Source organism: Rhodnius prolixus, unplaced genomic scaffold (assembly GCF_049639745.1).
Source record: "Rhodnius prolixus isolate KJV_2025 unplaced genomic scaffold, Rpr scaffold_8, whole genome shotgun sequence".
In the NCBI taxonomy this organism is placed as follows: Eukaryota; Metazoa; Arthropoda; class Insecta; order Hemiptera; family Reduviidae; genus Rhodnius; species Rhodnius prolixus.
The window spans coordinates 32,853,185-32,877,432 of NW_027411593.1; the positions used below are offsets into that span (position 1 = coordinate 32,853,185).

At 30.7% G+C, this 24,248-nt stretch overlaps 2 protein-coding genes across 4 annotated transcripts in view; one reads left to right on the forward strand and one right to left on the reverse strand.

Annotated features, from left to right (window-relative positions):
- The window catches only part of LOC141451225 (fatty-acid amide hydrolase 2-A-like), a 29,040-nt gene extending 5,277 nt beyond the window's left edge, over window positions 1-23,763 (reverse strand). The window contains exons 1-5 of one of the 2 annotated variants that reach the window (XM_074122445.1): window positions 23,633-23,755; window positions 21,157-21,298; window positions 2,220-2,398; window positions 1,419-1,638; window positions 582-799 (exon numbers count right to left, since the gene is read on the reverse strand). In XM_074122445.1, coding sequence (XP_073978546.1) covers window positions 582-799; window positions 1,419-1,638; window positions 2,220-2,390 — 609 coding nt within the window. In that variant the 5' untranslated portion in view covers window positions 2,391-2,398; window positions 21,157-21,298; window positions 23,633-23,755. Of the gene's footprint in view, window positions 1-581; window positions 800-1,418; window positions 1,639-2,219; window positions 2,399-21,156; window positions 21,299-23,632 lie in introns of both variants that reach the window. The other variant, XM_074122444.1, reaches the window with a different exon arrangement.
- The window catches only part of LOC141451222 (polyamine-transporting ATPase 13A3-like), a 268,590-nt gene that overhangs the window by 214,147 nt on the left and 30,195 nt on the right, over window positions 1-24,248 (forward strand). The window lies entirely within an intron of this gene.

The following is a 24,248-nucleotide window of genomic DNA, read 5'->3' on the forward strand; positions in this document are numbered from 1 at the left end:
AGAAGCTTCCCAAAAGAGAGAACTTGAGGCCAATCTTCTTCGCAGGATACATTAGGAGAGTTAGGAAGAAAGGCAACAGAATAAATAGATGGAAAGTCATGGAGAATAGTTTCATTGAATTCTTTCTGTCATTGACTACATCAGACTAAAATAATGTTCAATTTTATATGAATGATTTGACTGGAAATCTATTTAAAAGCTATCTATTATAATTTTATGTAGATTTTCTATAAAGTTCGTTGAAGGATGCTATAAATACTTAAATTACTACTTAGAATTTTTTTTTATTGCTACTTAATATTTTTATTTCTGCAGTTTAATCCTTAATTATGCAACTGATTCACGCTGCTTTAAAGATAGGTAACTGCTGACCCATGATTTATTTTCAATTACAAAATCTAAGTTAGATTAAAACACAAGTCTGAAAAAACACAAGTCTGGATGTTGCAATAAATACAAAGAAAGGTATTTAAAGAAACTTTAAATTAATTATTTTATTTTAACCTTACTTAAAAATAGAAGATTACAAAAGAGACCACTCCAAAAGTTTGCAAGATTTCTCTAACAAATTTACCACCAACCTCTCCACCGGATGATCCCCCAGATGTTCTGTTAGTATCGAACGGATTTCTAGTACAACCAGTTATTAGATTATTAGACTCCCAACATAAACATAATTCGGGTGTATTTGTTACAGCAAGTGGTATAGCTCCAGCTTTTCTAAGTTCTTTAACAGCATCTCCATCTTCGGTAGCAACAATTCCATTGCGAGGTAAGCACCCCACAGCTTGGGATAAACCTGTATTTAAAAAATAAAATTATAACAAATGTGAATGATAAGTAACTTACTTTAAAATATTATAATTAAAATTTACCTTTCTAAAACTTCATATTCTAATAAAATCAGTCGTTTGCATGTAATAATAAGAAAATAAGAAAATGTCTATATTAATTACAATTTATTAGCTACAATTCAAAATTAAAATTGAAGAATAAACTGAAATGTGAAATGAGCTCCCTAATTTAAACAACTGTTGAAAGTTTAGAAATTATTTTTGACACTATATTTTTTATTATTTATTTATTTTTGTTTCGTAGGAATAACAGAAAATAATTGAAAACTGTAAACTATTGTGGAAGAACTGATAATTACTTTCTCCTAACTAACCAATTAGTAAAATCTTCTAGAATACAATCTAATGATTAAACATTATTAATTATACACTAATCATTAATTTTAAAGGACTTATAAATAGATTAATATTTACTGCAGCCAGTAAATTTTTGTTTATTTATGAACCTTCTTATATATTTATTTTTTAATATATTTATCTTAATAACTATAGCTTCCAAGTCCAATTCTTGAAGGTTTATGACTTTATACGGTATAAGGCTAACTGTTATGATATAATCATTACCTTTCAAACCGCAACTTTCTTTTACAGTAAACGGAACTCCCAACAAAGGTTTCTCGTTTTCAATCATTTCCATGTTTTTTGCATTCGCTGCAATGTAGTCATCAACATCATTAGCTTCTTGTTGAGCTTCTTTAAATCTGTCTTGTACAACTGCATTTAGGACTGGATTCACTTCTTTTATCCTTTCGATACAAGCATCTACAAGTTCTCTACTTGTAATCTGAAAAAATACTTAACAATTTTTATAAAAGTTACTATTAGAAAATTTTGTTTATAAATGTTGGGAAGATATAGATCCAAATTGAGGATTTGTTAATAAGTTGTTAAATTTTTCAAGAACTGTTATGATTTTCAATGCAATGCTCATCCTTAATTATTTCTTCTCTTAATTATTTAATGGCCTTTCAAACGTTATAATATTCGACTGTAGGTCTCACTATATTTTAAACAAAGGATGGGCTTTTAGAGTTGCACAAAACACCTATTTCTGAAATGGAGTGTCAGGTATAGCTTTGAAACTCGAACGAGTTTGTATACCCTTTTTAGGCCCTTTTCCCTTTTAAACTAAATAACAGGAGCACCACAAACAATTATGTTTAATTTTTGCATCAAAACTTATCTTAATTTTATAGACTTTAATTGAGATAACCAGGAAAGTGATTTTTCTTTTTTGAATAGATACGAAGTTGATTGGAATAATTTTTTTAGAGCACCATAAATAGTTAGAGACAAAATAGAGCATTGGTTAGAGCATAAAATTTCAAGTAATACTTGTATGTATACAAAATTTTACAATATTACCTTTCTTGCCCTAATTTTTCTGGCTAATTGTGATGCACTGAGAAGTAATAAAGGTGATTTCACAGAAGGTAGGGAAGGTGAAGATCTCATAGAAGTCACAGCAAAAAATGGCCACAGCAACCACGATAAAAGCTTCTGAACAGCTCCAAGCATCCTTACTTTTATTTCCATTACGCCGTCTGATAAGATACCAAAAAATAAATAAATAAGAATAAAATAACTTAATAATTTATTTGATTGTGTATATCTGTAACCAGGTTTTGTAGGTTTTTTTTCATTTTCCGATTAGACGGATTTGTTTGAAATATAAGTGCATTACATCTTTATTTTAAAACTATTCTTTTATTTACGATACAACACAATCCGAACTTTATAAAATACAAATGATAATAAAAATCAAATGAACACTGTCTTTAAGCTATTATTAAATAAATATTAATGAATGACAGTCGTTAAAAATTAGTTTAATTTGAGGTTCTCAGTGGGCTACAAGGCAGAAAAAGGGGTCCTGGGATGTACGGCGCTAATCCAAGAATCAAACCTTGGAAAGTCTTGACAAAATGTTTAGTTTTTTAGACGGCTAGTTGCTGTTCATTTGAAATATAAGAGAAGAAAAGATTATTTTCAACCGCAGCCGTAATTCTCCAGGCATTGATGAGTATTGGATACATGTCTGCATGCCGTGGTCTTCAGATCCAAAAGTATTATGAGTCGGAAGTCTTTCTAGCCAAAGAGGGGTTCTTTGGTACCCTCAATAGTGCAGAGCCATTTATGACATAGCGAAATGCCACTATTGTGCAGCCAAAAAAATCTTGGAAGCACAAGTAGCAGGCCAATCGGTAGAAATAACTGATGGATAACTTCTACATCTGTCACCAAAAAGTAATTCTGGAACAGCATCGTTTTGCTACCGCCTGATATGCCACTTCAATCATTGTAGTTCCATTACAATACTATTAATATAGAATTGAAGCTTAAAAATTGGAAGAAATTTCGTTATATGGCATTGCACTTTACACATTAAAATTCAGAGTATGCTTGCAGTTTACTGGAAAAATGCAAACCACTTTTAGAATACCAAGTGCATTCAGTAAATTATTTCTTACCTATATTAAGTTAATTTCTAGTGCTGGCTTCATATTACAATAGCACAACGATATCACTAGGGAGCCCAGTGATATCACTAGGAAGCTACATGTTCGAAAAGCTTGTAAATAGCCCATCGCAAGTCCGAATCAGTGGACTTAACAGAAACTGTTATGCCCAGTGGCGAGTTAACAATCTTCGAGTCAGCAAATAGCGATTTTATTAAACGAGTTAAGCCTACATTCAGCAAGAAGTGCAAGAAGCAGTATATCACGAAACGTACTTAATTTACAGTGTACAAACTATTTGTTTAATCATCCATCTTCACCACTTCAAACATCTGTTTCACGTTGTTACCTGAATATGTACCAACATTTATCTACCTCCCAAAATCCAGACAGCCTTAAAACTCAATTAGAATTTAACCGCTAATGAACATTAATCCATCAAAAATTTAACAAAATGCATATGTAATTATAAGAAAATTCGAAAAATACTACATTGCTAAACTTTATTGTGCAATAATTTTAAGTCTTTAATGAAAAGTAATTTCAGTTAAGTTATTAGAGATATAACGACTTCAACGATGTAACCTCCTGCTGATCAAATAAATAACTTTTTATTTCTTTTAGATGGAAAATATAATTAATCTTTACGACTGTTTTCCTTTTAATTTGTTGTATTTCTTTTCATACACGTGTTATTGCAGAACATAACTTTGACTTTGAAATTTAACACAGACAGAGATTCATTAACTATAGAATAAAATGATTTGCAATTGTTAAATTAAGATTACTTCTTTAAGAATGAGATTTTAAAAGCACTTCCTCGCTTAATTGTAGTTGTATAACTTCTTGAAATCTGCGAAATCTGTGGTTTCTGACAGAATATCTCATGGATACTCCATTTTCCATTAATAATGGTTAGGTTAAATTGAAAGGTATGGAAAAACACACACAAAGTATTTACATTAAGAGAGTGGTAATGAATTCTAGAGCAAAACGTTCAAGAGATTTGATGAACGAGTAAATGAATGATGGAATTAGTGAAACGTTGAGGTTCTGTTGAAACTCCCTAAGGTTCATTAATTACTAAATTATTATAAAATTTGGTACGTTTCTCCAAACCTAAATTATCCTTGGAAAAAAAATTAGTTATCTCTCTCTTACTACAATTTATTATACGATTCTGACAAATTTACCCCAAATCCGATGTTTTTTATTAAACAAATTGAGTATAGGTATTTTATTCAGTATTTAAATTGAACTGGTTATACACAAGTTGCTGCCTGTACTTCTCATTTGGGTCAAAAAATTCGTATGAATCACAGCCTTAATAATTACTGGGAAATTCCATATTTTATAATTTTATTGTATTCCACTTATTTGATTACGTGGCAGGGTCCATTGTGCTGGATAATATCGTTGATCAGAAGTTAATTTGTCAGTAAGAAAAAGCAGAGAATTTGACTTCATCTATGTTTCTGTCACTCACAGAAATAATGAATCATACAGCAAGTGTAGTTCATGAACATCGTGAAAGTTAAATTTTCTACACCGTACCGATTGATGAAAAAACTCTGATTATGGAAGAACATTTGAAACCGGCTAGAAACAGAAAAAGAAAAAGCGTGCTCGATAAGAAAGATAAAATCAACGCTCTCAGTTTGTCCGTGGTCTAAAATGATGCAAGCGATGTAGAACCAAAGCAAATGAATTACACCAATCCAGAGAACATTGAATTTACTTCATTCTCTATGAAATACATAGTAGAAAGGGATTCTAACTTAACACGTGCTAGGTTAGGAGAAGGCGTAAGTTTAATACAAAAGAAAGGTATGAATATAGGGGTTGTAAAAGTTATAATTAATGTAACTGATTTGCTAAAATTTCAATTTCAGAATACGATTAGGAAACACAAGGGAGTTCTCTTAAGTGAGAGATATAAGTGTAGTACGTGAACATCTTCGCATTCGGCAGCATATTGAACTTTGAAGAGAATCTAGACGACCATTACATTAAAAATAACAGTCTATAAAGGCAGCATATTAGAATGTTCACATAAGATTCAGTAACTTCCATGTACAAACCTTGAAAAACAAGTTTAATTACGAAATAGACTTACCTTCAATTGAAAATAAAAATTATAAAACCAAATCTCAAATCCTTAGGGCTGTTACTATACTATCAATTAACTGTTGCTCCTTATTACAAGATTTTTTTTACTATTTTTATGAACATATGTATGGGTAATTTGTTGCTTATCAGTCAAGTTTATTAGGTTAACCACACAATTGTTGTGGGAATAGTTTTCCTTATCTTTGTAAAGATAAAATAATGATTTATTGTTCATTTAATTGCTTTGATTAACTAAAATAAGTTTTAGCAAAAATGTTCCCTTTCCAAATTCCTTTCACATAGTTTATGAATTCCATTTATATAGATCTTTCTCATCAATACAATGAATCGTTTAAAACTTAATCACTGAATCATGTAATAAAAACAATTAAATGAATATATTTTATTTGATAAATATCTTCTTGTTACTAATTAAATAACCATTAATCTACATATGTGTCCATCACGGCTGTATGTAAAATAAATAAATAAAATTGAACGTAAAAACCATATGTAACAAATTTCAAATAAATATTTTGCTGCACTTGTGTTAATACGATTTTAATATCGAATAACGTCAATATCGTTAGCCCCTCAGCTAAAAAAAAAAAATAACTGCGGTGGATACTGTTTATTTTTTTGTTTTTTTTTAATTATTGGCACCCACAAGAGCCTTTCACAACCAAAGAGACTGGACAATAATATACATAGTTTAACATATACATGTATACATAATGAATATATATAAAAGAAATAATGCAGCACAGGTACACAAAAATATTTAAATTACTCAAGGATAATAAAATTTTAATAAAAAAGAAGGTAAATCTTGCCAAACAAGTAAAATTAAAAATTAAAAATTTAGAAAAACTGGTATAATCAATAATTAAAATTGTACTTAATAAATTATTTACAAGTAAAAAAATAAATAAATTATGTAACATATAAAGTCACGCATAGTATTACTTTTTTCGATATGACATCCGTTATAATCATGGTCAGATAATCACTAATTAGTTGAAAATTGTCGATTATTTTTTTATAGCCACACCTAAAACTGAATTAGACTTTTGTTCAGACAGTAAAAATTTCTTTTCCATCATTTAAATTCGAACTTGACACCTCATAGATGTGGTTTGTCGTCTAAAACTGCCAGCTACTTCTTTAGAATTCACAATATAAAACGAAGTTAGTCCCGATTTGATCGCTTTAAGTCAATCTGTAAAAAACGCCTTTCTAATACCAGCAAATCGAGAACTTCTAAAGTAAAGTAATTGCCTATTTTTTCAGGCAGGCTTTACATCCAACTACCAATTAGGTGTAGTGGACGGAGGCGACTAGTCAAACATACTTTACTGTAAATTTCTTTTATTAACCATTTAAATGAAATCCAAGGCCTAAGACCGGGAATCGAACCCAGTACCACAATACATTTTAGCTTTACAGGCCTCGCCTCTAAACGCTTAGCTATCGTGGCGTCTCTCGAGAACTTCTAAAGCGCATCAATAAATCTGATTTTAACTCTATTACATTAACTTCTTTTTCTACTACAAATCACCTGAGCCCTCATAAATAGTTACTTGCTAAGAGAGGTACTGCTGGCTAAAGACTGCTCTAGAGAGATGGTCCGTAGCATTTTTTTTGCAAATCAATGGTGCACATAATATTCGCAGGCATTTGCCACTGCAGAAAGAGCACTTCAACTACATCTTCGAACAGTATGAACTTGCTTAACAAAGACGAAACTATAACTTTTTTTAAAAAGAAGATTTGTTATTTCATTGGTCAAAATTCACTTTTGTACATCTTTAGAGGCGTGAGCAGCATCAAGAATGCACTTTTCTAGACGAACTGGAATATGACATAAGTCTGCAGCTGTAGGTATAACTTCTTCTTTGAAGTAGTTTCATAAGTTTTGTCAGTCTTCAACAGAACTTTATCCTCTCTACAAATTATTCCTGTAAAATTTCATTGGCCAATGTAATTTGGTTGAAATAAGAACTATTGATCCCAAACAAAGCAAATATTTAGATCAATGATAAACAGCATATCCGGTAGTTGCGACAGGCCAATATAAGAATATTTGTTCACTAAGGAATTCGACGTAGTGCATTTTCTAGAACTATGTTGGGAGTTTTTCCTCAATTTTATCACTTTATCTACAAAATTCTATTTAGAACGTATTCATAAATAATGATCCAGCGACCTTCAGTTCTGGTTGACCGCAAACAGGTTTTAAAGCAACAAGATAAGACTAGCAAACCTCTTACCAAAAAAAAAAAAAAAAAAATTAGAATTTTATGACCTTCAACTTCTTTTAGATTCACTTCATAATCACTAATTAGCACCATTGGTCCATCATTCGTTTCGTTCAATAGCAGGCATTCTTTGCAAATGTGAAATTTAATATCAACTTAGTTGATATTTGTTTGAAAATTTTTTGTATTTTTCACAAAGTTAAATGTGTTACAGTCGCATTTTCTATAATTTTCAATTGAAAGATTTTCATAAAATTTTGCTACATAATTCGGTATTTGAAGAAATTGAAAATCGTAAGAAACGTCTAATCTTTTTTTTTACTAACACAAGGTCAAAAGATGGCAAAAATAAATGCGCCTACTTCAAATTGTTAGCTAAGTATTATAAAAGAAATGTGAACAAATATGTAATTGCGTAAGAAAGAATGATAAATTATCAAATTATGATTCGTTGGAAAATTACTATGTTATTTTTATTTATTTTTTAAACCTTGCCAACTCTAATGATCGATAAAGTATCTCCACTGTTCAATTTTGCAATCGTGTACACAAAGCTATTATTATTCAATGTTATTTTTTTAAGTTTTAATGTTTGCACGTCTAAAACATCATTAATCTAACGTTTTCCTTACAATCTGCTAATACAAGTCCGAGGCAAAAAGATGAGTTAAATAAGTAATCATATGAAATAGTATGCGATTAGCACATAAGTTTTTTTTCTATGATTGTAAACTTTTTCCAACTAAGTTATAAAACTACAGACATTTTAATCAAAACAATAATTTTTTATTGATTCTACTATTAATTTTCTGTACCAATAACCTATTATCTTTAGTTTATTTACAGCTTCTAAGAGAAAGTTTTCTGATAATGTAAATTTCTGCACACGATTTCTTTCGAATTTGAGTTAGCTTATTTACACGTGCCTCGATACACATAAATAAAATTAATCACATAAAGTAGGGCTTTGCAAGTTACAAATGTACAATCCAAAATAGCCGGATTGGGTCTTAATTGTGAAGAAATGAAACTCATTCATGACGGTGCAGTAATATCATCCCTTACTAGAACATAACCCAACTGCGGTGAGGCTAATCTTCCGCGAGTGCACGGATTTTTTTTTGAACAGAGTCATCCAAAGTAAGCGGCCTGTGTCATTGGCAAAACCTTGGCAATGCACTAAAAATTAAGCAACTAAGTTCCCAGTGACATGCAAAGCAGCGTACAACTACTCGTATGTATTGCATATCTAATATGAACTGATTTTTACTGAATTTAATATTAGCAATTCAATTGAGGTCAGTATCGCTCGTCGATAGGACGTTGTTTTTGAAAAAAAAATAAATGTAACTAAACTAGCTGCACAGTTATTGAATGTGATAGATACAAGTTGGATAATAAAGTAGGAATTGCTATCTATGACCCTCAGCCACGGTTTATAATGAAGAAATTGTAGCTATCATCAAGGTCTTCAAATATATAATTAAATTAACTAATAATATTATGTAAAATCATATTACAAGAAGAGTGTTTGAATCTTGACAAATAGAATGTACAAGTGATCAGCATGGGGTATTTCACAAAACTATGATTCCCAAATTACTAAGACAACAAACAATCCAACTGCTTGGAGTCATATCTTCGTCATCTTTGAAAATCGTAGCAGACTGCTTGCGCAGCCCCTGAAATAACATCGATTTTTAACAATAATTAGTTGAGTATTTATGTTTGCAGCTGTTTTATAAAAGTAAATAAATGTGTTTCAAAGGCTAAGAGTTGAAAGAAAATGGGTGATTATTCCAAAATGTTAGCTTCATTGCAACGCTACTAGAGCTTTATTCTTAAAAAGTCATCAACAAAGAGTTTTTTTATTTAAATACTTTTAATAAAAACTTCAACCCAAAGCACAATTACAAAATGTCCAATTAGTATTCCTATAAATGACAAATATTTGAACAGAATTCTGTGGTAAATTCTTATTCAATTATTGAGTGCGTATCAAATTAGAGGAACTAGTAATTGAACATGATCTTTCTTCATCTAGTTTCAAGTTTGTGAGTTACTTAGATATAATGAACGGATATAGAGCTGTAGGATGTGGGAACGATAATTATTTTTAGACAAACCATAATTTTCGCAGTTTTGGTTTCGCTGAAGTAGATTAACTTTCAAGATAGTAAAATATTGTTAAACATATACATCTTAAAAAACTGAACATTAAACTAAATCACTTTTGGAGAGATCCCTTTCCTAAAATTATTTTTATAAAAATAATGGGAAACCTTATCGCCAACTAGTAGCACAACTTATCTTTTGTCCCAGCCAATTTTAAGTTACATATTCCCAATAATTTCATTCATATATTATATAATCCGCTAAATAATGTGAGTTAACAGAAACCTGAGGATGTAATACAAAAAACCGTGGGAATATTTATACATTACTTCTTTTAATATATTTAACAACCGGCAGTATTATGTCACTAATAAGTATTCCAATTTACTCTCATTACCGTGTAATCAAAAGGTTCATAGTTGATAGATTAAACTATTAAACTAAAAATATATTTAAAACGAAAAAATAATCTTGTTTCGTCAAGAAGTTATTGGTACCAAAAAAAAGTCACATTGTATCAGCAAACAAGTATTTTGCAAAAGTAGTAGATGAAAATATAAGCTTTTGTAACATAGTTATGTCATTTCTACTAAAGAGAAATCTAAATGTAAAAATAGTAATTAACTAGCTAGCTTGTAATACTAGTATACTAGTTTTTTTAATCTAGACTAGAAACACCCAGAAGTTGCAATTTAAGTTTATGATATTATATGCAATTTCTTATTCAACTAAAAATCAATTTAGTTTAAATATTCAATTTTGTCATGTTTATTGGTACACAGTACAATAATATAGAATTGCCCATCAACTATAATAATTTTAATTCGTTTTAGGTTTGATAAACAGATACATAGGCCAAACTGGACGAATGAAACCAACTGTTTTCTCCAGCATTTCGGATCCAAATCAGGCACAGAACTTTTCTAGGGTACAAATAGACTACACTTTTTGGGTGGTAATGATTTCCGAAAAACTATAGATTGAGCTATCAATTTACAATTAATATAATAGTACCTCGAAGGTACACAACAATATGTCACATTTTAAATTTTTTACAGACCAAATGAAAGAGTTTTTTCTTACTTATAAGCCCACAGGAGTTATTTTACTTAAATCTTTGGTGGATAATAAGTAACATAGACGCACGTTAACAAATGGTTGGGTAATAAAAAAAATAATTTTGTATTAGAAAGATTAAAAAAATAAATTTTGAAAAAATGGACTTAGTATTGTAAACCTCCGAGTACTGATATACAATATAAAATTTATTTTAGACACTTTTCATTAAAGGTACTGATATACAATATAAAATTTATTTTAGACACTTTTCATTAATTTTTTAGGCACCAACGAATAGGTATCGTATGTAGAGGGACGCCTGCTTTCTATTAGATTGAAGTGCTCTTGATGGGATTTAGAGGGTTTGGATGGTTGTGAGAGAATAGAGATCTCGTCAGCATTGGTAGTGATTAAGGTGTTAGGGTTGGATAGGAATATCAGAAATGCACAGAATGTGACCTTGGATGCTGTCTTGTGGAACTTGAGAAGAGATAGGTTTAACTGGGGAAAATTCAGAGCCCACTCGCACTTTAAATTGTTATTTAGTTGATTAGGATCGTAGAGTTAAAGAAATATGTGCAAGGTAGGGAATTGATAAGATTGTAGGGAAGAAGCATCAGTAATTAAGGCAGAAACTGAACACTCACCGAAGTTGTATTTAGTTTTATCATCTGTAAAACCCACTTTCTTCTTGCTCATACCTTAGTTTAGTTTTATTCAGATGTGCGATTTTTCATGGTGAAACAAAAAAAAAACATTAAATATTTATTTAGTAAGTGTGAGAAAACATATTCTTTTAGTTAGGAACGTCACATGTTTCATTTGTATGCCATTTTAGCAAATATTTGTCTAGAAACAAAATACCTTCACACTTCCTGCAAAACACAAAAGAAAGAATTCCAAGTAATTTTTTAAAGAAAATATCTTCTAGTAATGGATAATACTCTTCTTATGAATATATTATGAACATACTCTCTTATTTGTGCTAAAATGCATCAAGGTTTATTTGCTTTTCTCTGCTTTTTCACGTTTACCTTTTTTAAACACAACTTGCAGCGTTTAACTGCGAAAACATAAGTACCCTTCTTTTTAAAAAATGAATGAATTCAAATTTTTGTTCTCAGAGAATCTAAGATCTCGTCTTTATGTTGTAAACATATTGATGAATCTGTGATTAATGTTTGTACTTCTCCTTACGGCAGTAAGAGAGATAGGAGATGAGAGATAGTACGAGTATAATAGCAGTCATATTTCTGCCGTAATTCAATACTTTATAGTCACAGAAAGTGAAAATGACATATGATTCAGACATACAATGATAATCAGATGGCCTTCATTACCATATTTAGTTGTAAGATAGCTATCATTAAATTCATTTAGTGAGACAGTTAATGAACTTTTGTTCATTTAATTATATCATAAATAGTCCTTGAATGGGGCACTTCTTCTGTTACTAGTCTTTCATAGTTAACATAATATCATTAATAATGCTGTAACGAAATGTTCTATAACTTATAGCATTGCGTAAACTTTGAAAACTAAAATGTATGTTAAGAAAAATTTCATCACACGACCAAAGTATTCCTCTAATGTTTGTTTGTTCTCATGTTATATGGAATTCTATTGAATTTATCACAATTATTGTAAAACAATGTTTAACTTTGATTCTATCGAAATATCTTTTCGTTGGTACATGATTTTATAATAATTATGTTTCTCAGTACATCATTATTTATTTTCAGGAATATCCTACAAAATACTTAGCATCTTTTGCAATATAATGAATAGGACAGTTTTTTTATAGAATAATTATAGATTAGTCTTGCACTTATGTTTAAATTAATTTATTTTATATTATTGATTATTCTATGTTTATTAACCATTCTATTCTATTTAAATTTTCCATCCGTTTGACCATCTATTAATTTATATTAATTAATTCTGTATATAGTTGGTATCATAAATATAATGGCACACAAAAATTTTCTCATAAGGTGAACTGATCTTGTATTTGTTGTGCACTTAAAATTCTGTAAAAAAAACTGTTCACCTTTTTTATGAACATTTCAGCGTTTTAAAGTTTTTAATTACAGAGGGAGCCCTTTAAATTACATCTTGAAGTTGCTCATGTCTACTCACATATATCTTCTTACAGGGTGTTGAAGTGATGAGATGTCACTTTAGTTTTTTCTGGACTACTTTATTATAGATTGTTTTCTTATTTTTTAGAAGCAATTTAATATTCAGTAAAAAGTCAAAATTGGAGGAAAATTCTTTTCAATGAGATCAGAGTATAAAATTCATTTTAAAACTGAGAAATTGTTTTTCCCTTATAAAATTACGTGTTTCTTCTTCACTAAAATTCAGCTTCAATCACCTAAAAATTTACATACTTATACGAAATACATTTTAGGCAAGTTAAGTGCTATAAACCTTGAACCTTTACTCACATATGTTATAAAATGTGACTAACACAATAAAGGCATATAGTTCTATGTTTATTTGTCAAACAATACGATTGTTTTTTAGAATTACTAACATGATAACATGAATGGTAACATGATATTAATAAAAAAGAAGTTTATTTTCCCCATAGTAAATGAATTAAGTGCTTTTAGCACATGGTATGGTTTTACAACAAGTGATGAGGTAGGTGACTGAGCCATCTCCAAGGCAACCCCGCTTTCCTTTTTACACATTTCATATTCAAAACGTGTAATTAACCAAGGATACTAGCACACTTTAACAATAAATGAGTAACTTTATTACAAATTAATCTGTATAAGTTAATTGCAAATCTTTATTAATTACTATTATTTTATTACAGGGCCATAAGGAAATAGGAAATAGATTTACTCTAATAACTCAAATAAATAAAGGTCCATGATCCGTCAGTGACACAATTGCAAACTCACTTCTTTCTTTCTTCTTTTTGACAATTCGATTTCATCTTCCTCTTTAACAATACAAAAAAAACAAAACAAAAGATACTTTAATTCCATCACCGAGTTCTACGTTAAAAGCAGAATAAACTTTTGGTAAAACAAACGATTGAAGAATCTATAATATTGGGCACTATTTCACAATTTGCACTATTTACCAAGTTTTTTTAGCAACCACTTATCGAAGGAGTGGTTACAATATTACTCATATTACTAAAAACCCATACCAAAGTAACTGATAAAGACACTTTTATTGTGTTCGCATTTCCACAATATTAGGACACGCCTCCTAAAAGATTTTCATGAGGAAAATTAGCTTTTATGTTTCTGGAATATTCATCTACCACCGCATTAGTACTCGACATCATAATACTATTTTATTAGAGGCATTAACAAACAGTGTTTCTCAAAAAAAAAATGTTCAGAAACTGTAGCAAAAGTTAATTACAAGTTTCAACAAAGTAGTGTGGATATGTTCTCTCAAAAAGGGAATGTTTTTATAGCTGAATACTCTTCAGCTGGAGTTATCTGCAGCATCCCTGGGGTCAATTAATCAAAGCGAAGGTCAGGACTTGGGAACGCAGTGCGTTCAAGCAATGATATTAAAAGGAGAGGAAAGTATGGCTGCGAAATACCAGTTCAAGGATATTACTATACCAAGAGCAAGAAGGTTAGTGCTGGACAAATCAGATGGAACTACTGGCTCGCTCATTACACTCAGAATTAGAAACACGTCTAACCCACTTTGACCTAAGCTCGTAGTTTATTTACAATCGTTAACTTTTATTTCTAGATAAAAAAACAGATGTCTACTCTTTTTTTTTAATCTTCATTTAAAAGTAAAACTCAGAAATATTTCAGTAATATCCAGAAACCCAATTCATTTCTTCCTAACTAAACGCATCACAAGACGTGTCCTTTGGATGATTATAAAAGATGTTTTATTATTTTTATTATTACTTTTTTTTTTTTTTTAATAGCGTGATCAAGGTCATGCACCTGCTTTAATTGTTGATAAGAATGTATTGTACCTTATTGTGCTACAAAAACCGACTGTTCTAGCGCACTTTTATACTAACAAGTAAATCAGAGTTAACGGTCAAAAATTATTTATTTTCATTTTTTAGTATTGTTAGGGTTTTATTGTTAAATGAATGAAACAATATCTTCATTTAAATTGTAGAAAAACAATAAATACAAAAAAATTAAACATAAACTTCTTTTAAGACAGCTGTCATGGCTAAAAGCTGTTGGTGATGTCCTAATATTTGTGTTAGAACATTTTTTTCCTTGTTTACATTTAAAATTGATTGAAATTGTAAATTTATAATTATTTTATATTATATTTAATTGGGGACAGTTTTGCAACAATACAATTTATTTGTTCTGCAACAATTTAATTAAGATTAAAAAGATTGAAAACCAATTTTGCCATGAAAATAAACCATCATATCTCTCCTGAAAAAAATTAATTTTTAAAGGATCACATTAATCGAAGCTCACTTGAGAGTTTAACATTAACATTAAGGGTCGCTCAAAATTATCCCGCATAAGTGATAATTGCTTCCACTTCGAGACTAAAATGGCCAAACAATTTTGATCCACTTTTTAAATGCATGCTTGATCCTTCTCCATTGATCTGCTCCTTAACTTTCAGTGAAATTTCCCTATCAAAGATATCAAGTTTATAAAGTGGGTAAAAATCTACAATCAAATCCTTCTCATACTTCTCAAAATCTGGCCAAAAATATTGTTCCAAACATGCAAATTAAGTTTACATTTTAATATTACAACATTTAATGTAATTTTTTTTATTGAAATTTAACATTTGTCTAAAGATAATCTGATGTAATCGTATATTATTTCTGTAAGGATTGAATGAGTGGATTTTTCTAACTTGAAGGAGAAAAAATCAAATATTAGAGCCAATAATATATACCATGTTCATGTAAAAATGCAATTAATTTTTAGTTTTTTTCCATATTTAAGAAAAATATACTGCTTGCTGCTGAATAAATATTTAAAGTTAAACATTTTTAACAATCTTAAGAGAAAAGAACTGTTCTTATTTTTTGACGAGAAATATATCAGGGCAGAAACAACAATTAATAAAAGAAATATCTCCTATTCGTTTGATTGTTAATGTGTAAATTATCGTCTTCTCTTTTTGCAAAGTTATTTTTGGTTACTTCGATGCTACAATATTAGTTGATCTTATTTCTTTATTAACATAAACAGAATAATTTTACAAGTTTTAGCATAATTCTGTTCTAAAATTTTTTTTTTTTTTGGCGCAATCACAGCTGAGGTCATTAGCGCCCGGAGCTTTTTCCAGTGCACTGCCGGCCTCCGGACAGTGTTCTCTCGTTACAGACAACACTGTCCATCACCGGACAGTGAGCTGTAAGAAGCTCCTAGGAAGAGAAAATCTAAGGGTCAGCTGCTGGATTCGAACCCGGGACCTCCGCGTGGGAGTCCAGTATGCTAACCTCATAGCTAATCCCTTCCCTGTGTTCTAAAATTTATTTACTTACGTATTTCTTTATTTATCAAGGCTAATACAAGCAGAGTTCCTGTGATGTTTACAAATACGAAACCCGGATTTTGTTTTTCTATTCAATTTAAAAAAGAACTAAGTAATTTATTATGTGATTTACGCATTTGCATGTGCGTTAACTATCACTACCTTTATAGATCAGAAAAAAAAATTAACTGCTGAAAGGGTTGGCAGCTAGATTAAAAACCGCGATCTTCACTGGGAAACAAGTAAGATAACCACTAAGGTAATCTTTTTCCTTTTATTTATTTCTTTATTGTTTATTTACAACAGTCAGTGTATTCAAGTACTGCTTATTCTGACGTACAGTTGGCTGATATTTCATTAATTATAATTACTATGTAACAAATCTCACCAATTAAAAAGAAAAACACAAAACAAAATTAAATAGTAATAGCAGACCCGTTAATTATACTTTTATCAAATTTGTTACAGTAATTTTCTCGAAGAGGTCAAATTTATGTTAGGGAAGTTATGCTTGAAGAAATTGCAAAAGATTGCAATCAGTTCCTAATTCGTCAAATTGCAACACGGAAATTTTTTAATACATCACACAACGTCATTGATTTGCTAATTCTCTATTCTATTAATTAAAATGAATCATGGAGGAGAGATACATAACCGATATCCATTTTCTTATCTGAAGTTTTCGCTTGTTTACTTGTTTTCAATAGTTTTTATTATTATTATTTTTTATTTAAACGTTTGCAATAATTCCAAGTGCACTTAATAGTTTATAAATTGGTTTTAATAGTTTATATCTTAAGACGGTATACAATATAATTTGGCCACGCATAAAAATATTACCATCAAGGATCCTCCGTAACACTTCTATATAATTTGATCAGAAATAAAATTTTAAAACAAAAAGTCGTTTAAGAGACAAAATCTTAACTTTATTAAGGTTGTCCTTTCTGTATTCTTTAATTTTCTACTTATGTAGTTAATAACTCCTCTTAGCAACTTACAAGCCCAGTCATTGGCTATATCTATTTTTATCGAGTTTAGAGATCGTCCAAGTTTCTATTGAGGGAAGGAAACACAATTTTGAAAATACACTTACAGAAAGAAAAAAAAAAAAAAATAAAGTTCTCACAAACATCTTACAGCAATTTATGCAATTTAGTTGAAAACTAAAATTTTTAGTTTATAGTTGCTATTCTATTAATAACCAGAATAAAAACTAATTGCGATGTGGAGGAGAGGTTGAAATTCCTAGACTACACTTCCAAATGTGATTCCTAATAGAATTAAAAAGAGCGCTGCAATTCGTGCAGCCCAATTATTCTTCTAGCATAAATGTAGCTAACTGTATATTTAAACTGCTCAGCATAACAGTTGACTGTCAAAAAGTGTACGAAAAAGTATCTAACGTCATCACCATAACCGTAATGGTGAACCTCTTTCACACTTATCAGAGGTGACACGCGAACTCATTTTGGGTTTTGGGAATTTCAGGAATGGGCAGAGACAATAAATTAATATAAAATTTTAAATAATATATAGATCAGTATTTATTAAGAATTGCAAACTTTCCATAGATCAATGATCATAAAGTGAGTCGTATAATACAGCTTTTGTCTTATACTACAGTTGCAAATATCCGAAATTTATTCCAAAATTCCTGTATGTGACATGGCACCAGATTTAAGTATGGATTTTTCAAACTGTTGTTACGCTGAGCACAAAAGGTTCTCCATCACAGCACCATACTTTACTTATTTATAAACTATAGTTCTTTTGTTTACACATCCGTTAATTTGAGAAGATATTTAGGGTTGAAATTTTTTTGGGCCATGAAGTGTTTCAAAATTGCGCCTCCTTTATTACCCTTTGTAAACAACATACTCGTATGGAATTTTGTTCCCTTATACACCTATACTTTACGAACTACGAGTGAATGTACGAACTATAAGTGAACCTTTAATAAAAAGAAGTACAATGTTACACAAAGATGGCTTGTGTGTTCAGGTCAAGTAAAAAGTTGGTTGTTTTTATATTATTATTACTTAAAGTTGTGATGGAGCTGCAAATTTCACCTCTAGCGCAGGAAGTTCAGGAACATGGAACATAACTGCAGTTGTAAGTTTGTAGAAGAGAGAGTTGCCTCAGAAATAAATTATGTTCAAGGAGAAAGTAAAATGTCAACTTCTACGTAAAGTTAGTTCCAAGTAGCGAGATATTTTGGAATTCAGCACATATAGAAATTTATATGCATTTGAGAGCATTGTAATATCATTATTTTTATTGTTATAAAATAGACCATTTAATATATTCATTCAATGGTGAGGCCAAAGTCCTGTATGAAATTAAACGCTATGGCGTTGGTTTTCAGCGCATGACTTATTTTAAGTAGTACAAGTTGTATTATCGATATCTATTTTTTGTAAAAAAAAGAATTTTTGAATTAAGAACAGTGGAAAAGTAAGAAATAAAAATTCATAAAAATCTTAACTGGCACTTAAAGTTTAGGTGGGGGATTGGAAGAAGATGATGGTTTGGACTAAAGTGATGTTTTGTGGTCATTGCTTTCGAAAAACAAAACATGGGGTTTGTTTTGAAATGAGGTTTATTTCTAAGAAATTGTAATAATTCTAAAGTAAAATAGTAAAAGTGAAGTAATAATGAATCCCCCACCATCCATCTTCTTTTTAATGGTAAGTGTAGGTGTTAACGGTGGACACATGTTTCGGACATTAGTTATGATCTTTACTAAAAAGATGAATAGAATTAATTTCATGATTAGTAGTTACAACACCGTTATTTACATTATTAGTTCACTAACCACAATTTCATCTTAAATTTCCTTAAACTAATGCAGCAGAATGGATAGACTTGTATGTAAATAACTTTAATTATTAATTCAACAATTTTAAGGCTAAATACAGTTTGTTGCATTATTTAATGAGCATGATGTGAGGAAGACGGTGTTAATTTGCTAGTTCTTTTCAATTCAAACTAATGTTGATGAAGATATTGTTCAAAACCATTTAGTTTTAATGATTCTACTACTTTAATGATACTTGTTCGGTCGTGACCGAGACCATTCGGCCAGTTTGGCTAGCGTCCGTCTCTCGCGAGTCAGCCTCGCGCCCGCGCGCGTACTAATGTACACATCCGCCTTAATTTCCTTCTTTCTACATATTTCTTATCGCTCATTATTATGTTATTATTTTACACCTTTTTTATCCTCTCAAACTTTCTATATTAACTTGTTGTTTCCGCTTCTATTTCCTTTATTTGTTTTTCTATATTCTAAACCCTTTGCCCCACTACTTCCTTTGAACCATGTAGTCACCTTTCTAGTCTGTGCAGTTCCCCGCTAGTCCTTGTTTAAGACGCTTCTCTGCTCACGCTTTAGCAACTCTTAACGCATCTCAACCCGCTTCACTTCCGCTGACACCTAACAGTACGCATCATCCGCATCTGAACGCCTCTCCAGAATATCGCTTCACGCATATTCCACCGCTTATAGTGCACTTATTGCACTATTCCCCCTTTACTCTTCCGCTTACCTCATTTCCACTTCCGCTACGCTTCTCTGAGCCTGAGCCCAAATATTGCCTCCCTTTCTCAAAGCTCAACACACACACACTCACACATTTACATAAACATATATACACGCTTCCGCTCCACAGCTTCCTTTCCTCTCATCGCTTCTCAGGCAGCTTATCAACATACCTCACGCACATCGCTCCTTGCAAAGGGTAAGTACCTTCCCCTTTTTCTTTTATTTCTCTTTATTTTTTCTATTCTTCTTTGTCTACTATTATTTCGTACAGCGCCCACTTGGGCACCTTAGCATTTGGGTGTAGGCGGCCACGCGCGCCTACAATACTACTAGATTAATTTTAAGTTTACAATTAGGATTTTTCTCAGGCTAATTTTTTAATTTAAGTTAATTAAGAAAAAAATTTGGAAATAGCTTAAAACAAGCTAGTTACTCAAAGAAGTGGTACGAAATAATTTGATTGTCAGAAGAATAGAAATGAAGGACTTTTCTCTCGATTAATCAATGGAAGATTTAGATTATTTTATTTTTTTACACCCGGTTTAATTTTTTTTTATTATATTTTACAGGACAATTTTTAGTAATTTAAATTTCACAGAAATCTGTGAACATGGAATTGAAAGACACTCATTTCAAACTGATTGACTACTATCCTCTACGACGCCTAAAATAGATTTAGGAGGTATACTATGTTTTAATGAAGCCTATTTACAAGACCTACAGGATTATGCGGAGCATAATCTGTGACATACATTCACATTTACATGTAGTAAATATTTATTATAGGTTGTAAATGAACGAAGTAAAAAATGAAAACGAAGGAGAGAATAAAGACGGAGCCTGTTACTAATATTAAACGTAAATTAATGTGTGACATTTAAAAATAAGAAGAGTTCTTATAGTATTGCCGAACTGTTTATTTGCTTTTCTTGATTTGTATTTGTGAATTGCAAACAACTCAAATAAATCCTGCATTTAATATTTACTGGCTTACTCAGACGTTTGTCTATCCTTCGACCTCAAAAAAATAAATGTTATTTACAAATAATATATAGGTTTACATGTGAAATTGCCCTTGAGTTCTGACATAAACAAATACAAATATACTAAATAATAGAATATATTTACAGCTAATTAAAAAAAAAAAAATCAGTATTAATGCTGACTAACATTCTCATTTTATTATATTCAGTTTCATAAAAACGATTAAGTATGTATGAGCTGCGTGTATGGAATCAGAATGATTGAATCAGAATAGATATTGGATAAGCATATTAAAATAATTATGTTACCTTATCAAATCTTGAACTACTTCGCCCTTTGATTGGATTAGATAAGCCGAGTTTAATATTCTTTCATTAGAATTCTTAGATTCTCAAAATCAAAGCTGAGATGAAGCAAGATCCGCGATCACTAATTAACATCAAAGTTTTGCTGTAACATCAGAAATAATCGATTGAAATGCTCAACTATTTCTTTTGCAGGCATTTTTTTTTTATTCGTGTAAAGACTAAATTTTAACTGGCAACCCTAACCGTTAAAATAAATTTCTTTTTACTGGACGTTCACTTCAGATATTGCGAAGTGAACAACCTTGAATGGTTTAGCTAATAATGGTTCTACTTTTTGTTTTTTTAGGAAATCGTATTTATAATATCAACGAAATTGAGTAATTGCTGAAATTTGATATATAAAAGTCAAAAAATAAATTTTCAAAGCAACCACTGATAACAAAAAGATAACTATTTCGTAGGTTATTATAAAACAGCGTTTATTGAAAAGTGTTGGTTTGAGAACTTAACAAGAACTGTTAAGAACTTATAACCTGATACCAATCTATCTCAGTTAATATTAAGGAACATAGTGCTAAGTTAGAGATTAATTAATTCCAAACTAAGGCTGTACTCTATTTAGAATTTATTAACTCTGATATTGTTAATTCTAATTCAGAACTTACACTCCAGGGAATTCTATCGATTCATTAATTAAAAGAAAAATTATTTATATTTTTATTTGTGAATGAATATACGTTGACAGAGTATTTTGCACTGCTACCAAAAAGATTTATTGTGCTACCAACTGGTGCCTACTAAAACTAAAACAAGTGATAGTTCGACATGCCTAGGATCTTTAAGAGAACTTAAAGTGTTGACAAAAGTGGGAAACAGTAGATAGGGATAACCATTTTCTGGATCCAAAGCACCCTACATCTCCAGTTTTGAGAATACTAGCCTAGACTAGATAAATTGCTTTCCTAACTCTTAGACAAAAGTAACTACAATAGAGGAGGAGAAGAACACATAAAGAAAGAAGCATGAAGTAGACCAAAGGGTCACAAATATGATCAATCAAAAGGCAGCAACAATGGACATTTGCAATAACTTGAATCGGGCCACTTCAATGTTTCTAGACTGTACACCATATTCCTCGATTTTGGATAACCAACACCATAGCAAGTTTCCCAATTATGAGTTCAACTACTTAATCACTCTACTAATTTCCATAGCAATAGTTGGGAATAGTTTTCAATGACCATTGTGTATTAATTACACTGGTTTGCAACTTTGGTTGTCCTAAAGTCTCATTTCTCAAATCTCATTCATTTGTTAATACAGAAACGTTTCGCACCCACAATGGTCCATTTTCTCTCTGAAGATCAGAAGGTAGAGGAAATTCAGGGTATTGAAATCCCAAAAAGACCAACTTCTGTAAGTACAGACTTTCGTTATACTCAGGTATAAAGAGATCAGTCTCATCTAAAATAGTCATATAATATTGAGAATAGCAATGTACTGCTAATAATTTAACATTCTTATGAGTTTTTATGTCCTCAAGTTATGTGTCACTTAAATTGAAAGTAAGTTATACGATTGTTGAGCTATTAAATTGGAGAGCAATGAGAGGTGCGGGAAAGATGCTGGGGCCACAGTGAGTTGAGTAAAATTGATTGTATTGATAAATAAACAAAATTATTTAATTTATAAAGATATTACATTAAATATTATAATTATTAAAAACCAATAATGACTTTATGGCCCAGTAGTGGAGAATGGCACGTACAGAAGTAGAAAAAATGCAGAGTTGATGGCATTGTACGAGGAGGCAGATGTGGTCAAAGGTATAAAGATCGGAAGACTACGTTGGCTGGGACACCTACACCGGATGGAGGAAGGAAGAGCTCCGCGAAAGGCCTATGAGGGTCATCCCGGTGGGCGTAGACCTAGAGGGAGGCCGAGATTGAAATGGCTGGAGAAAGTGGAGGAGGACTTGGATAAGCTACGCGTCAGACAGTGGCGAAGGAAAGCAATGGATAGATCCGACTGGGATAAAGTGTTGAGTGAGGCCAAGGCCCTACTAGGGCTGTAGCGCCGAAGAGTGAGTGAGTGAATAATGACTTGATATTACAATAAAAAATAACTTTCATTAAATCATTGTCAATAAAAAATAATTAAATTCAATCATTCGTAGTAATTATTTGAAAATTCTTAAAATTGGTGTTAAAGGAGCTACCATTTTAAAATTATTTCAATCAAATTGAAATTATTTATTTACGAATATGTACATCTTCAGCATTGTGAAGTATTTCAGGCCGTCTGCCCACATAACTTAGCAGAAAATAAAAAAAATTATCAATTTGTCAGTGGTTAAATATTAAGCATATTTAAAAGTTAAGCAAAAAAATGTCAATCAGAATTAAGAAACTCTACATAACTTGAAAAGAAAAACAAAAATTATTGAAAAAGCTTCAAAGATAAACATAAAACTGACCTGTGTATGGATTTTTGGCTAATTTAAAAAAATACAGAACTATCAACTATCAAGACGGTCGGTTTGTTACTGACTGGTAAACTGATAGTGAATAAGTGAATGGCCGGTTGGTATTCTACTGAATGATCCCCTCTTAACTCCTTGTGTATCAATATATGTTGATTACATCTTAATTTGTTGTTGTTACCTATTGTTTTTGTTGATTTGTTTATTTGTTTTTTTTTTAACACAGCAAAGAGGAAGTTTTGTAAATGTGACGAATTTTCGAAGTTAAGTTTTAAGCCCTAGTGATCCGTATTTTGTTTCTAATAAAACAATCCGTAATAAGTTTAACTTACCATTCATTAAGGACTTAATATCATCTAGATACAAAAATCTGAGAGATCATTTTTTTCTGTTTTTGTTTTTTTTTACTGAAGTAAAAGTGAAGGAATGGTGTGCGGTCAAGGGATGTTTTGTTACCCATTCATCATAAACTTGCCCACTACAAACTCTATCCAACATTTACGTAATCTACATTTTTACAAAAAGTTTTAGCAAATTAAAGTTTTCGAATTGTGATAATTGTAGTTTTCGAAAATGAAGATTGGAAGTTGAAGATTTCTCTTGATTTCTC